Source organism: Lonchura striata, chromosome 27 (assembly GCF_046129695.1).
Source record: "Lonchura striata isolate bLonStr1 chromosome 27, bLonStr1.mat, whole genome shotgun sequence".
NCBI lineage: Eukaryota > Metazoa > Chordata > Aves > Passeriformes > Estrildidae > Lonchura > Lonchura striata.
The window spans coordinates 5,705,524-5,720,880 of NC_134629.1; the positions used below are offsets into that span (position 1 = coordinate 5,705,524).

At 60.0% G+C, this 15,357-nt stretch overlaps 3 protein-coding genes across 4 annotated transcripts; all 3 read left to right on the plus strand.

Annotated features, from left to right (window-relative positions):
* The first annotated feature begins 72 nt into the window (after positions 1-72).
* LOC110477093 (retinol dehydrogenase 16) lies at positions 73-2,483 on the plus strand. Its single transcript, XM_031507240.2, has 4 exons — positions 73-442; positions 1,083-1,341; positions 1,766-1,929; positions 2,095-2,483. The coding sequence occupies exons 1-4, from the start codon at positions 127-129 to the stop codon at positions 2,310-2,312; spliced, it is 957 nt and encodes a 318-aa protein (XP_031363100.2). The 5' UTR covers positions 73-126; the 3' UTR covers positions 2,313-2,483.
* A 736-nt stretch (positions 2,484-3,219) lies between these two features.
* LOC110477094 (retinol dehydrogenase 16) lies at positions 3,220-5,567 on the plus strand. Its single transcript, XM_077788641.1, has 4 exons — positions 3,220-3,546; positions 4,187-4,445; positions 5,037-5,200; positions 5,277-5,567. Exons 1-4 carry the CDS (start codon positions 3,231-3,233, stop codon positions 5,495-5,497), a joined length of 960 nt encoding a protein of 319 aa, XP_077644767.1. The 5' UTR covers positions 3,220-3,230; the 3' UTR covers positions 5,498-5,567.
* A 1,569-nt stretch (positions 5,568-7,136) lies between these two features.
* ACKR5 (atypical chemokine receptor 5) lies at positions 7,137-10,750 on the plus strand. Of its 2 annotated transcripts, none has more exons than XM_021542471.3 (2): positions 7,137-7,799; positions 9,345-10,750. In XM_021542471.3, exons 1-2 carry the CDS (start codon positions 7,413-7,415, stop codon positions 10,479-10,481), a joined length of 1,524 nt encoding a protein of 507 aa, XP_021398146.2. In that variant the 5' UTR covers positions 7,137-7,412; the 3' UTR covers positions 10,482-10,750. The 2 variants fall into 2 exon arrangements, with proteins under 2 accessions (XP_021398146.2, XP_021398145.1); XM_021542470.3 differs by having other exon boundaries at positions 7,694-7,799; positions 9,379-10,750.
* Positions 10,751-15,357: the final 4,607 nt, after the last annotated feature.

Genomic DNA, 15,357 nt, shown 5'->3' on the forward strand with positions numbered 1-15,357 from the left:
ATCACCGTAATCGTTGCCCCGGGATCCGCTAATTAATTATTAACAGCGGCCAGAGCACAGAGCCAAGGTCGGGACAAACCCGCTCCCGTTCTCTTCCTACTCCCCATCCCGGTGCCGGTGCCGAGGATGTGGCTGTACGTGGTGGCCGCGCTGCTGGGGCTGTTCCTGCTGCGCCGCTGGCACCGGGAGCGGCAGCCGGTGCCGCGGCTCTCGGAGAAGCACGTGCTGATCACGGGCTGCGACAGCGGCTTCGGGAACCTGCTGGCGCGGCAGCTGGACGCGCGGGGGCTGCGGGTGCTGGCCGCCTGCCTGAGCGCCGCCGGGGCCGCGCAGCTGCGGGCGGCCACCTCCGACCGCCTGCAGACCGTCCTGCTGGACGTCACCTCCAGCCAGAGCATCGCCGATGTCACCGCCTGGGTCCGGGAGCGTGTGGGTGACCAAGGTAAAACGGGGCTGACGTCCCTGTTGTCCCCCCCGGCTTCCCCTGCCACACCGCGGGGTAATCACGGCTCTGTGATTCATTGCTGCTTGGCCAGAGGTGCTTCTCTGGTGACATGCATCTGCCATCGGCTCCTGCAGGAGCGCTGCCCGGGCAGAGAGTTCAGCTTTCAGCCCTTTCCTCCCGAAAACCAGCTAATTAAGAGCCGATTACCCCAACAGCTCTCCTGTCACCTTGCCCACTGTTACAGTGAGCTCCTGGGCACTCTGTGCCCCCTCCCTGGGACCCTGGGACTGATCAGATAACCCTGGACCCTCCTTCCTGCCCCAACGGGGCTGGCACAGAGCCAGGGAAGCCCACCCTGTCCAAAGCCTGTACAGACCCCTGACATTTCCTGTTCTGCTCTTTTGCCTTTGGACACCACAGAATAAAGAGAGCTGAGGCAACATATATCAGGGTAAAAGCCTCTTCTGGAAATCTTTGCCATCTCCTGATATTCCTCCCCCCACACCCTCGGACCTTTGGGCTAGCCTGATATTCAGGGGGCTGTGTGAGGGGAGGAACGTCAGCCCACTTGTGCCAGCACAGGCGAGGCTGGTGCAGGGCCTTGGAACAGCCTCAGCTCATCCCATCCCCTCTCCAGGGCTCTGGGGGCTGGTGAACAACGCCGGGATCGCCATCCCCACCGCCCCGAACGAGTGGCTGACCAAGGAGGACTTTGTCAAGGTGCTGGATGTCAACCTGGTGGGGCTGGTGGAGGTGACACTGAGCCTCCTGCCGCTGGTGCGGCGGGCGCGGGGCCGCGTGGTCAACGTGGCCAGCGTGATGGGCCGCATGTCCTTCTTCGGTGGAGGGTACTGCATCTCCAAGTACGGCGTGGAAGCCTTCTCTGACAGCCTCAGGTAAGTCCAGACAAACGGGCTTCAGCATGATTTCCTAATTTGTTTTCCTGGACTTTGTCTGGCCCAGTGATCAACTCCCATCCTCGCACAACCGTCACTGAGCACAGGTTGAACTCGGATCTGCTGCTGAAGTGTGAGCAGCTCCTATCCTGGCATGGAGCCTCCCCTCTGGACACTGCCCCTGTCCAAAATCCTGCAGGACATCACCCTGCTGCCCCAAGCTTTGCTTTGTTCCCAACCCATCCGGACGTGGCAAATGTTTGCTGGCACACCATCTCAGCCACGTGCCAGGCTGGCACAGGACCCGCTGGCATGGTCAGGCTCTGCTCCGCGCCTCTGGCATGAGGCTGCATCCCATGGGAGGTGTGGGCACGGACACGCTTGGGTGCTGCTCCCGTGTCCCACGGGACTCCATCCCTTCCAGGCTGGAGATGCACAGCTTCGGGGTGAAGGTCTGCGTGATCGAGCCAGGCTACTTCAAGACAATGATCACCAACGTTGAGAACCTGGAGAAGAATTTTCATGACAGCTGGGGGAAGCTCCCTGAGGAAATCAAAGCGAGTTACGGGGAGAATTATTTAAGGGAGTGTAAGTACGTCCCCCAAAGGCTGAGCGATCCTCTTTCTCCCCTGACACAAGGCACATCCCCAGGGCCACGAGGGTCCCATGGGCGGTCCCATTGCCTCAACACTCCATGGAACCACTTGGCTCTGCTGGGCTGCAGGGTCTCAGTGGCTTTTTCTGCCTCTGCAGATGTGGCATTGCTCAAGGTGCTGCAGAAAGCCTACAGCTCCAACCTGTCACTGGTCACCAACTGCATGGAGCACGCGCTGACCAGCCTCCACCCCCGCACGCGCTACTCCGCTGGCTGGGACGCCAAGCTGCTCTACATCCCCCTCAGCTACCTGCCCTCAGCGCTCAGCGACGCCCTGTTCACCTTTTTCTACCCCAAATCTGCTGGGAGAGCCTAAGGTGGGGTTGGAGCTGGCAGCCAGAGTGAGATCAATAAGACCTGGTGGGATCCAAAACTGGCTGCAGCCAAGGCTACACCGAGGTCCCTGAATCTGTAACTGCATGTCCGACCCTCTGTCCCCTGCTCACGGATGGGTTTGTCCTGAATAAAGACCCTCTGTCCCCTCCTGGCTGAGCGTGGTGTCACTCTCAGGCTGTGGCACCGAGGCTGTGCCTGGGGGCTCTGGTTCTTCCCCTGAGCACCTGCTGCGTTCAGGATCCAGCCCCAGACAAGTTGCCAGGGGACTTGGCCAGACTGGCACCCCGGGATTGACACACGTGAGTAAAATTCAGACCTCTTCCAACTTGAGCAGATTTCCCTCTAGGCAAAGAACTGAGCAGCCTCTTACGGAGTTCTCCTCCTCTGCTTCCTCCTGCTCCTCCTGCAGAGCTGGTTGGGAGGGACCATCCTGCTCCATCACCACGTTTGGGGACACTGTTGCCCACCAAGGCTGGGAGAGAGGGAAAGATGCAGGGTTGGTGCTGCTGACGGTGTCTGGAGGGTTCCACCAAATCCAGCTCCGTGGGACATTGGGATCCACCTGCTAAGGGCACAGCAGAGCCCAGGCACAGGCAGTGGTGCCAGGCAAAGCCGGGAGTTACAAAAACTACAAATCAGGGTGACAAAATTCACCCCGGGACCTGAGCAGATTTCCCTCTAGGCAAAGAACCGAGCAGCCTGTTACAGAGTCCTCCTCCTCTGCTTCCTCCTCCTCCTGCAGAGCTGGTTGGGAGGGACTGTCCTGCTCCATCACCACGGGAATGACAAAAACGACAAATCAGGGTGACAAAATTCACCCGGGTGCTGCCGCAAGCCCGGCTCTATAAATGCGGCCGGCGCGGGCTGTCACCGGGCGGTGCCGGTGCCGGTGCCGAGGATGTGGCTGTACGTGGTGGCCGCGCTGCTGGGGCTGTTCCTGCTGCGCCGCTGGCACCGGGAGCGGCAGCCGGTGCCGCGGCTCTCGGAGAAGCACGTGCTGATCACGGGCTGCGACAGCGGCTTCGGGAACCTGCTGGCGCGGCAGCTGGACGCGCGGGGGCTGCGGGTGCTGGCCGCCTGCCTGAGCGCCGCCGGGGCCGCGCAGCTGCGGGCGGCCACCTCCGACCGCCTGCAGACCGTCCTGCTGGACGTCACCTCCAGCCAGAGCATCGCCGATGTCACCGCCTGGGTCCGGGAGCGTGTGGGTGACCAAGGTAAAACGGGGCTGACGTCCCTGTTGTCCCCCCCGGCTTCCCCTGCCACACCGCGGGGTAATCACGGCTCTGTGATTCATTGCTGCTTGGCCAGAGGTGCTTCTCTGGTGACATGCATCTGCCATCGGCTCCTGCAGGAGCGCTGCCCGGGCAGAGAGTTCAGCTTTCAGCCCTTTCCTCCCGAAAACCAGCTAATTAAGAGCCGATTACCCCAACAGCTCTCCTGTCACCTTGCCCACTGTTACAGTGAGCTCCTGGGCACTCTGTGCCCCCTCCCTGGGACCCTGGGACTGATCAGATAACCCTGGACCCTCCTTCCTGCCCCAACGGGGCTGGCACAGAGCCAGGGAAGCCCACCCTGTCCAAAGCCTGTACAGACCCCTGACATTTCCTGTTCTGCTCTTTTGCCTTTGGACACCACAGAATAAAGAGAGCTGAGGCAACATATATCAGGGTAAAAGCCTCTTCTGGAAATCTTTGCCATCTCCTGATATTCCTCCCCCCACACCCTCGGACCTTTGGGCTAGCCTGATATTCAGGGGGCTGTGTGAGGGGAGGAACGTCAGCCCACTTGTGCCAGCACAGGCGAGGCTGGTGCAGGGCCTTGGAACAGCCTCAGCTCATCCCATCCCCTCTCCAGGGCTCTGGGGGCTGGTGAACAACGCCGGGATCGCCATCCCCACCGCCCCGAACGAGTGGCTGACCAAGGAGGACTTTGTCAAGGTGCTGGATGTCAACCTGGTGGGGCTGGTGGAGGTGACACTGAGCCTCCTGCCGCTGGTGCGGCGGGCGCGGGGCCGCGTGGTCAACGTGGCCAGCGTGATGGGCCGCATGTCCTTCTTCGGTGGAGGGTACTGCATCTCCAAGTACGGCGTGGAAGCCTTCTCTGACAGCCTCAGGTACGGCTGTGGCAGCCCCCGGGGCTCTCCTGTGCTCGTCCAGCAGCCCCAGCGTTGCCCCACTCTCCTCTTGCAGGGTTTTATTGACTGATTTACTCCCGGTTACATTTTCCCCAGAGAACTTGTGAAACGCTGACCACAAGTGGGCTGGGAGCGTGGGCAGGGCTGTGCAGCCAGGGGAAGGATTTCAAGGAGCTCTGGAGCAAAGTTCTAGTGGGAACCTGGGGCGGGGAGGTGGACCAGTCCCAGTGGTCCCGGTGTCCCGGGGTGTCCCAGGGTCCAGAATTCTGGAGGTCGGGGAGAGTCCCGGGGCGCTGAGATTCAGGGAGGTCCCGGGATCCGGGAATGCTCTGGGGTGATCCCGAGGCACTGAGGTTCAGGGGGATTCCAGGATCCCGGGATCCAGAGGGGTCCTGGGGCACGGAGGTCCGGGGATGTCTCAGGACACAAGAGGGTACATGGAGCAAGGACAAGGTTCCCCTGTGCCCATGATGGAATGCCTGGGGGGTGACACAAGCAGCCCCCCGCTCCTCCCCCGGTCTCTGCCCTCCTCGGGACAGCAGCTCCCGCTGACGCCCCCGCCTCGGGCAGGCGGGAGCTGCGTCCCTTCGGCGTGCAGGTCTCCATCATCGAACCTGGAGGCTTCCAGACGGGAATGACCGACCCCGCCCCGCTGGTGAAGGGCCTCGCTCGCCTCTGGGAGCGGCTCCCGGCAGAAGCCCAGGCAGCCTACGGCCGCCGCTACCTGGATAAATGTGAGTCCATCCCCACAGCGCACCACCCCCCTGCTGACCCCACCTCCATCGGCCTGACCCCCTTGTGCCCACCCAGATGCCGAGAGCACCACGCTGCTGCACCGCCTGAGCAGCTCCCGCCTGTCGCTCGTCACCGATGCCGTGACACACGCGCTGCTCTCCCGCTGCCCCCGCAGCCGCTACGCCGCCGGCTGGGACGCCCGGCTCATCTTCCTGCCCCTCAGCTACTGCCCGGCCTGGCTGTCCGACACCATCCTGGGCTTCTTCCTGCCCATCCCGGCCAGCGGGATCCCCTGACCAGAGCGAGGGGCCGTGGCTGTCCCACACCCTCGAGAACGTGCTCAGTAAAGGCGCTGCAATGCTGGGAGTTGGAGGAGTTCGATGGCCACTTGGCCCCGGTGCCGGTGACCCGTCTCACCGTGGGGTGCCGTGGCAGGGTCCGGTGCCGTGGCAGGGTCCCGGTGCCGTGGCAGGATCCCGGTGCCGTGGCACGGTCCCGGTGCCGTGGCACGGTCCCGGTGCCGTGGCACAGTCCCGGTGCCGTGGCACGGTCCCGGTGCCGTGGCAGGGTGCCGGTGCCGTGGCAGGGTCCGGTACCGTGGCACGATCCCGGTGCCGTGGCAGGGTCCGGTGCCGTGGCAGGATCCCGGTGCCGTGGCACGGTCCCGGCTGCTGCCTGTGCCCCGAGCAGCCTCCTAACCCGGGACACCGCGGCTCGGCTGGCAGGGAGCGGCTGGGAAAGGCTGCGCGGTGTTTATCCATCCCCTGGGCTCGTGGGCGGTGATCCCTGCGCCACTCCTGGAGCTAATTAAGAACTGATTAGCGATCAGTAGGTGAGGGGCAGGTCTGTGAGATTCTGCACTTGCCGGCGGGACCAGAGAGGCGCCAGTGCAGATCCCCAGCTCCGGCAAAGGCCGACCCCACGCCTGACCGGGACCCTCGAGACGCCACGGGGAGGGCGAGGATGAGGATGAGGATGAGGATGAGGATGAGGATGAGGATGACCCGGGACCTTGCGCAGGCTGCGTTCAGCTCGCCGGGCTGTTTCCCCAGTCAAAGAAGCTTTTCCGAAAGTGCTGTTTTTTGGCTGAGAAAGTACAACGTGGCCGGCAGCACGTCGCGTTTGGGGCACGGCGTGTCCCCGGGGACCGGGACGAGCCGTGCCAACCCCCCGGGAGCGGCAGCCTTGGCCGCACCTGCCCTGGCACACCCGTGCCCGCAGCCGGCGACGGCTGCCCGGGGAGGGAAGCAGCGGGAGAACGGCAGATCCCCGGGCTGCCTCTGCCTGGAGCCCACTTCTCCAGCTCCTGAGGGAGCCTGGGGACTCCTGGGCACACATTTGGGGTGCTGAGAGCCTTGGGGCTTGCGGGAGGGATGGGCAGAACGGGCTGAGCCGCCTGTCCCAAGCCCGCGGCTCAGCTGGCTTGGAAATACAACCAGACCTGGCTATTGCCACCAGGATCAGCAGCCCCTGCACAATCCTTGACGGCTCCCAAATCCTGCCCAGCCCCAGAGTTCGGTCTGGAACTTGCCTGACCTGTTAAACAGAACCAGCTGAGCATTGCTTCCCCCTCGGGTGGGGCAAAGCCCCCCAGCCCCTCGGTGGCAGAGCGGCCCCTCACCACCCCCACTGGGCCAGCTGATCCAAAATGTGCCCGGGGCCAGCACGAAGCTGCCGAGTTCCTGTTTGGAAGCCGGTCCTGCCGGGGTTGGTACCTGCGCACGGGGTCAGCAGCGCTGGGCTTGTTGTTGTGAGTCCCGACTTATCAGTGCCCCCGCGCTTCCCCGCTCCCCGTGCCTTCCTTCCGAGCCAATTGTTGATCCCGCAGTCTTGGCTGCACTTGAAAAAAAGGAGATTTCCTGCAATTGTTTCGCAGGACTTGCAGCCCGATGCAAAATTTTCTGCCTATCAGCCCCCTCCCCAGCGCCGGGGCAAGGCTTGAGCCCCCTGGCTTCCCCTGCCAGACCGCGGGGCAATTACGGCTCTGTGATTAATTGCTGCATGGCCAGAGGTGCTTCTCTGGCGACATCCATCTGCCATCGGCTCCTGCAGGAGCGCTGCCGAGACGGAGAGTTCAGCTCTCAGCCCTTTCCCCCCGAAAAGAACCCTGAGCTCACCCTGATATCGGGGTGCCATCAGGGACAGCTTTGGCACCTGTGTTAAAACCCACCCCAACCCCTCAGGATTCCCCGTGCCGGGGCAGGAGCTGGGATGTATTTTCCCCACAGAAGGATCCAGGCAGGATCCAGCCTCTTAGCCCGGTGGGGTGGCAGTGGAAGGGACACTCAGGAAGCCTCGGGGACCCTCGTCCACCCCCAGGCACCTGCGGCTTCCACACCGACACCTGCCCGTGGCCTCCCCGCGCCTGTTCCCACCCTGCGGCAAAATGAAATGGGAGGCGAGTGCCGGCGCTGGAAATCCAGTCCAATGTCCCCCGCGCTGGGCTGTCGCAGGATGTTGCAGCACGACGGTCATTTCCTGCCCAGCAAGCGGCCACCAAGCCCACCCAAGCTCCGTGCCCAGAGGCGCTCGAGCTGCCGAGCCGAGAGGATCCCCCCGCTCCCGAACAGCCCCAGCACAGCCCTCGCTCAGCCGCCGGTGAGCCAGCAGCGACCCTCCTCCCTCGTGTCCCTTCTCCCGTCCGTCCGTCCCTTCTCCTGGCTCTCTGTCCCTGGTCCTGTCTGCCTGTCCTTTCTCCCGTTTGTCTGTCCCTGGTCCTGTCTGCCTGTCCTTTCTCCCGTTTGTCTGTCCCTGGTCCTGTCTGTCTGTCCTTTCTCCCGTTTGTCTGTCCCTGGTCCTGTCTGCCTGTCCTTTCTCCCGTTTGTCTGTCCCTGGTCCTGTCTGCCTGTCCCTTCTCCCGTTTGTCTGTCCCTTCTACTATCCATCTCTCCCCTCTCCTGTCCGTCCGTCCCTTCTCCTGGCTGTCTGTCCCTGGTCCTGTCTGCTTGTCCCTTCTCCTGTCCGTCTGTCCCCTTTACCATCTACCTGTCCTCTCTCCCATCCGTCCCTCCCTTCTCCCGTTTGTCTGTCCCTGGTTCTGTCTGCCTGTCCTTTCTCCCACTTGTCTGTCCCCTCTCCCATCCATCCGTCCCTTCTCCCGTTTGTCTGTCTCCTCTACCATCCATCTCTCCCTTTTTCCCTCTCCCATCCATCTGTCCCTTCTCCTGTCTGTCTGTCCCTGGTCCTGTCTGTCTGTCCCTTCCCCTGTCTGTCTGTCCCTGGTCCTGTCTGTCCTTTCTCCCGTTTTTCTGTCCCCTTTACCATCCATCCGTCCCTTCTCCTGTTTGTCTGTCCCTGTTCCTGTCCGTCTGTCCCTTCCCTTGGCTGTCTATCCCTGGTCCTGTCTGCTTGTCCTCTCTCCCATTTGTCTGTCCCCTTTACCATCCACCTGTCGCCTCGCCCATCTCTCTGTCCCTTCTCCTGTCCATGTGTCCCCTCTCCCGTCCATCTGTCCCACCTTCCCTCTGTCTCTCCTCAGGCCCTGCAGCGCAGAGAGGACGGGAGGCTCAGGAGCCCTGGGGGTGGCAGGCCCGGCCTCCCCCTGGTTTTGGGGGGTGTCAGCGTGGGTGGGAGCCACAGGGATGACGTTCTCACGGGGGACACCAGCAGTGGCTTGGTCCCGGCTTGCCAGGCTCCAAGCAAAGCGGGAAGACCCCACGGGAAGGGCAGAGTCCCGCAGCATTCCCAAGGGAACGGCTGCTCCCGGACACCTCCAGCGGCAGGAGGCTGGGCTGGGATCGAGCTCTCACTTGGGGCAATAAGAGGATGTTCAGGTCAACTGCGTTTCCCTGAAATGTATAATTTTGTCACCTACTTGGATGTCCCCGGTGGCTCCTGGCAGAGTGAGGGCGGCTGGTGAGTGACCACAGCCCGAGGGCTCGGGTGGGAGCGGGGGCTTTTGTCTTTGGGACAGAGCCACCGACACCTGTCCATGTCCCAGACCAGGCTCTGGGACAGGGAACAGCCACCAGGCGTGGTGACTGTTGCTTGTGGCTGCCATTTACCCTGGGATGTGAGGGGATCACCTGGGTGGACTCAGCATCTTTTGAAGGCTGATGTAGGGAGTCACCGTGGGAGTAAAAATTAGGTTAGAAACCCCCAGAAGGATCTTCTTGAGCCCCACACAATGGGTCTCTCTTTCAGGCTGCCCAGCTCAGTGCTGTCCCTTTCCCTGCAGCCACCAGGATGGCCGAGGTGACCACTGTCCCCGTGGAGACACACGCTGTCCCGAGTGAGTACGGGGACTACCACAACTTGTCCGAGCTGTTCTACCTCCTGAACCACACCTACACCTACTGCGAGTTCAGCCTGGATGAGAACATCAAGCGAGTGATTCTCTTCATCCTCTACCTGGTCATCTTCGTGGTGGGCTTGGTGGAGAACCTCCTCGTCATCTGGGTCAACTGGCAGACACGGGGCAGCAAGAGCTTGGTCAACCTGTACATCATCAACATGGCCATCGCTGACCTCGGGGTGCTGCTCTCGCTGCCCATCTGGATGCTGGAGGTGATGCTGGATTACACCTGGCTCTGGGGCAGCTTCCTCTGCCGCTTCACCCACTACTTCTACTTCGCCAACATGTACGCCAGCATCTTCTTCCTCACCTGCCTGAGCGTGGATCGCTACGTGACCCTGACCAGCTCCTCCCTCTTCTGGCAGCGGCACCAGCACCGCGCGCGCCGCGTGGTCTGCGCCTGCAGCTGGGTCCTGGCCGCCGCCATCCCCGTCCTGGAGGTGTCCCACATGCAGCTGGTCAACACCGGGGAGCCCATCTGCATCTTCATGGCCCCCTTCGAGACCTACGACGAGTGGGCGCTGGCGGTCAGCCTGGCCACCACCGCCGTCGGCTTCCTCATCCCCTTCCCCATCATCGCGGCGTTCAACGTGCTGACGGCGCGCTTCATCCGCCGCGCCAAGCCGGAGAGCCGCAAGCACTGCCTGCTCATCTACGCCTACATCGGGGTGTTCCTGCTCAGCTGGCTGCCCTTCCACGCCGTGCTGACGCTGCTCACCCTCGAGGGCAGCCACATCATCCTGCACTGCACCTTCGCCCACCTGCTCTACTTCTTCTACGACATCATAGACTGCTTCACGCTGCTCCACTGCGTCGTCAACCCCATCCTCTACAACTTCCTCAGCAAGAACTTCCGCAGCAAACTCATCTCCGCCGTCGTCAAGTACATCCCCAAGGACCACGGTGGCCAGAAGGGCGCCGACAACTCCTCCTCCAGCACGCAGCACTCCATAGTCATCGCCAAGGACAGCAGCCCTCCCAACTAAGGGGGGTCAGACTCTCCCAGCCTCCGTTGTGGTGGCTCCCTGGGGACAGTGGGATCGCTTTTCCTGCTGCTGCTGAGGACACACCTTGCTTGGGCACAGCCCTTCTTGGCTGGGCACCTCCCGTGGCAGGTTGAGGTGCCTGCTTTGAGGAGGGCTGGGAGCTACGGGCGTCTTGCCTCTGCTGTGTCCAACCTGAAGAAAGGATAAGAGAAAATTGTATTTCCTGTTTGACGAGAGAAACCCTTGCGATAATAAAGCCTGTTACTGCACTCGGTGTCTGACACAACCCAACCCCAAGGTCAGAGCCCCATCCTGCCCCAGGCTGTGGGGTTGGAGAGCACCACCTGCCCCATCACGGGCGTTCCTGCATCCTCAAACTGCCCCTGGCCCCAGCCCTGGGCACGGCAGTGCCTGTGAGTGCCATCCCGAGTGGGAGAGAAGGAACCATCCCTTCGGAACACAAAACTCCCCCTCCAGTGCCCAGCAACGCCCAGAGCCTGATTTTTGAGAGATGAAGGTGAAGCAGCCCAAGAGGCTGAGCAGGGCACAGATCTGAGGGGGGGGAACAACTTGGATTCGAGATCAGCCGCTCCTTCAGAGCAATTTTGCAAACCCACTTGTAAATTAGTGATGGCTAGACTGGGTTTTACTGAAAAGGGCTGCTCCAGACTGACTTTGGGTCGCCCACCCCATTAACTCCAGCCTCCTCTGGAGCATCCCCTGGCAGGTTTCTATGGCCACTGGGTAGATTTCTCAACTCCATCAGGCTCCAAAAGCACTTCCCCTTCCACCAAAGTCCCTGTGGGAGCACGGGCATGTGCAGAAAACCTCCGAGCTGGAGCACGAGCTGGGCTCTTGTGCTGTGCAAGGAACGGGAGCATCCGGAGAAAGTTCATCCTTGTCTGGATCCTGATCCCAGTCACGTGCTGCGGGTCGAGCCCTCGCTGGGGGAAGGTGACAGAGCGACCATAAATCTACCAAAAGCCTTGAGCTGCTCGAGGAACACGCCTGAGAAAAAGCAAAGCATCAGCAGTTCTGGGGACAGGATGCTGGTGCAGGGAGGGGGGAGCAGGATGTCCCGGGAGAAGCCCGTGACCGGGGGTTGAGACGGATACGGGGTTATCACGGGGCTGGCTGGGAAAGCTCTGCCACTTCCAGGGGTCCCTGATGGGGTAAAACCCTAAATTCCTCAGGGTTCCTTCTGCAGGGATGTTCCTCTGTATCCCAGCACAACCCCAATCCAGCTTTTGCACAGAAACCCCTGGTGAGAATTCCCTGCTCAGGGCAGCAGCTCGGGTCGTTCTCTGCTCCTCACACCTGTGAGTGCAGAACCCCAGGGGCTGTGAGACCCCCAGGCTGAGATCTGCACCCACGGGACCCCACCACCTTCATTCCCTGATCCCAAATCCTCCCTGAGCTTCTCTTTGCTAATTCCCTCCCATTTCCAAGGAAGAAATGGATGATTAATACACGACCAGCCATCCACCAGGGCAAAAATATATTCAAGATACTTAAACATGTAGAATTTGGTATTTCACCTAATAAACTTAATTTTTAACTGTCTTAATTTCTCTGCACTTTTGTCCATAGAACTTAGGGCCAGAGTGGCCTCAAATAAATTGTCACCCATGTGGTGATCTGGGCACCTTGTTTCCACATCCCTGAGAAGTTCTTCCTTGTGTCCAGGTGGAACTTCTTGTGGTTTCATTTATGGCCACTGCTCCTTGTCCTGTCACACCACTGAAAAGTCTGGCACCATCCTCTTGGCACCCATCTTTGAGGTATTGTTATGGATTGATGAGACCCCCTCCCAAATAGGATATTTATACAGATACCCGAGATATTTTTATGGATTGAGATCCCCTCTTAAATGAGATACCTGAGATATTTTTATGGATTGAGATGCCCTCTCAAATGAGATATTATTTATACCAGTATCTGAGATATTTTTATGGATTGAGATCCCCTCTCAAATGAGATATTATTTATACCAGTATCTGAGATATTTTTATGGATTGAGATCCCCTCTCAAATGAGATATCTGAAATAATTTTATGGATTGACTCCCTCTCAAATGAGATATCTGAGATATTTTTATGGATTGAGATCCCCTCTCAAATGAAATATCTGAGATATTTTTATGGATTGACTCCCTCTCAAATGAGATATTTATACCAATATCTGAGATATTTTTATGGATTGAGATCCCCTCTCAAATGAGATATCTGACACATTTTTATGGATTGTTGAGATCCCCTCTCCAATAAGATGTTTATATGGATATCTGAGATATTTTAATGGATTGATAGGATCCCCTCAGTCTCCTCTTCTCCAGATTAATCAAGCCCAGCTCCCACGGTCTCTCCTCATCACTGAGCTGCTCCAGACCCCTCAAAACCATTCTGAACTCAGTTCCCAGCCCGTGGAGCTCCAGTTCCTGGCAAACACAGAAAAGGCTCATCCAGGCACACAAACCCAACGGGTGGGCTCTGCTCCCACCCTGCTCCTGAATCCCACAGGAATATCCCAAATTGTTCCCCTGAGCCACAAATCCAGTGGGAGCAGGATACAGGGATGGCCTCACCTGCTGCCCAGGCACCCCTGGGAGGAACACGTTTCATGAAGAAGCAGCTACAAGAGGTCAATGTTTTCCGTTTTATTATTCTAAATAAAAACCACACTTTGTGTTGAACAATGGAGTAGAAAAGAACCCGATGTACAACGATTTTAGACATCTACGATTTGGGGGCGGGGGGGAAAGTTTACAAAATATACAAAACTTTACAGCAAATAGATAGTAAACACTTAAATAGCAGGAGGTCAGTACCTACGATTAACTTAACGAAAAGGTTAGACAGCAAATTCAACTCTTGTTCTTTCTTCATCTGCTCAATTACTTTGTGGCAGACCTGGATCCACTGAGAACAGGGAAAGTGAATTTTGTGTTGGGGATGGGAGTGAGCCTGGGCTCGGAGCAGGGGGATTCTCTGTCTGGGCTCCCCAGGAGGCTCCGTGACCTGGACGCTGCCAGAATTTCCCCTCTGCAACTCCCTCTCCTACCCCAGGATCCCAAAGCACTTTGCAAACACCTCAGGCTGCCCCAGGGGAGGTAGGTTGGTGTCCCCACAGCCACCAAGGGCAGCGGGGACAGGAGAGAGCCAGGTTTGCCCGTGGTGGTGGAGAAGGAACGAAATGCGGCGTGGAGCCGCTGCCCTTGGTGGCTGTGGGCTCAGAGGAGCCCACAGCGAGGCGCCACCAGCTCCCACACTGCCCAGAGCACCACGCCATTCCCAAAAATCACCCTTTCTCCAGAAAAAACGAACACAGCTCAGCACAGCAGTGACCCCAGGACCACGAGCCTGGAGCTCAGCACCCAGAGCTGCAGCAGCCCGGCCAGCCCAGAGCTGACCTTGGCTCTGGTGCCTCCCCTCCTCCAAAGCCAGGCTCCAGGCACCCTCCCCGCTCCCGGAGGTAGGTCGGTACCACGGGAGGTACCACCCTCATTTTACAGATGAGGAAACTGAGGCAAAGAGGTGAAGTGACTTGCCCAAGGCCACGGCGGGGCTGGAAGAGAGACCCCCGGGTGCTCTGAGCTCTCCGAGTCCAGCCCCCACTGCAGGATGGCCCTTCCCAGGTGTCCCTTCCTGGGTGTCCCTTCACAGGGAGGGGGCAGCGGGGTGGGTTCCCAGGGTTTGCAAATCACTAGTTTAGTTTAGTTTAGTTCAGTTTAGTTTTAGTTCTGTAACAGTAAAACTTGACAGAAGCGCAGGAGCCGATCCACGACCACCGAGGCTGCAGAGCCCCAAGCGCTTCCTTGTTTGTGAGGTAGAACGAGTTACCCGAGGGCAGGCCCAGCTTGGAAATGTCTGCTCCTCCCCACCTGTGCCCCACGGCAGGATAGCGAGGGGAGAGGCGAACCCATGCCCTTCCCAGCGTTGGCACCAGCTGACCTCGCTGGAGAGACCCCCCAGGAGTGGCCAGGAGAGCCCCCCATGATGAGGGGGACCTGACACAGGGCCAGGAGAGACCCCCGTGCCCAGGAGAGCTCCCTGTGCCCAGGAGAGACCCCCGTGCCCAGGAGAGACCCCTGAGCCCAGGAGAGCCTGACACATGTCCACGACAGTTCCAGATGCCCAGAAGAGCCTCCTGCACCAAGGGGCACCAAAACTTAGAGGGGGAGACCCACCCATGCCCAGGAGAGCCTCTCCATGCCCAGGGAAGCTCCTCCATGCCCAGGGGAGCCTCTCCATGCCCAGGGAAGCTCCTCCATACCCAGGAGAGCTCCTCCATGCCCTGGAGAGCTCCTTCATGCCCAGAGGAGCCTCTCCATGCCCAGAGGAGCCTCTCCATGCCCTGGAGAGCTTCTCCATGCCCAGGAGAGCCTCTCCATGCCCAGAGGAGCCTCTCCATGCCCAGAGGAGCCTCTCCATGCCCTGGAGAGCTTCTCCATGCCCAGGAGAGCCTCTCCATGCCCAGGGCAGCCCCCAGAAGTGCCCAGCACGCAGCAGGAGAGGCCAAGCCATCGCTGTGGCTCCCAGGCCATGAACAAACTCCCATCTCTCCCAGCACACCCGTTTGCCACCGGAACACGTCCGGGATGTGGCGGCGCAGGGCGTGGGAGGGGGGATCCCTCTGGCAGGAGAAGGGTCCCTCTCCTTCCAGGGAGTTAAGGCAACAGCTTCATCCTGACTTGTCTGCCCAGGGCACAGCGTGAGGCTGGGGCAGAGCACAGCCAGGAGACTCCTGGCTCTCTGTGGCCACCAGAAAAATCACCCCACAAGGAGCACGGACCTGCTTCCCCTCCCTCTCCAGTCCTGCAGGAGATCCCTGTGCTCACGCAGCCATCTCTGCCCAGCTCTGCAGGGAGGTTGTGTGG

What these genes read in the sequence shown, in the direction of transcription:
- ACKR5 (XM_021542471.3), top strand. Translation starts at nt 7,413, where the DNA reads ATGTATTTTCCCCACAGAAGGATCCAGGCAGGATCCAGCCTCTTAGCC. An exon ending in CAGCCCTCGCTCAGCCGCCG is followed by an intron (nt 7,800 to 9,344) that starts GTGAGCCAGCAG and finishes TCTCTCTTTCAG; the next exon opens with GCTGCCCAGCTCAGTGCTGT.
- LOC110477094 (XM_077788641.1), top strand. Translation starts at nt 3,231, where the DNA reads ATGTGGCTGTACGTGGTGGCCGCGCTGCTGGGGCTGTTCCTGCTGCGC. An exon ending in GGAGCGTGTGGGTGACCAAG is followed by an intron (nt 3,547 to 4,186) that starts GTAAAACGGGGC and finishes TCCCCTCTCCAG; the next exon opens with GGCTCTGGGGGCTGGTGAAC. An exon ending in CCGCCGCTACCTGGATAAAT is followed by an intron (nt 5,201 to 5,276) that starts GTGAGTCCATCC and finishes GTGCCCACCCAG; the next exon opens with ATGCCGAGAGCACCACGCTG.
- LOC110477093 (XM_031507240.2), top strand. Translation starts at nt 127, where the DNA reads ATGTGGCTGTACGTGGTGGCCGCGCTGCTGGGGCTGTTCCTGCTGCGC. An exon ending in GGAGCGTGTGGGTGACCAAG is followed by an intron (nt 443 to 1,082) that starts GTAAAACGGGGC and finishes TCCCCTCTCCAG; the next exon opens with GGCTCTGGGGGCTGGTGAAC. An exon ending in GGAGAATTATTTAAGGGAGT is followed by an intron (nt 1,930 to 2,094) that starts GTAAGTACGTCC and finishes CTGCCTCTGCAG; the next exon opens with ATGTGGCATTGCTCAAGGTG.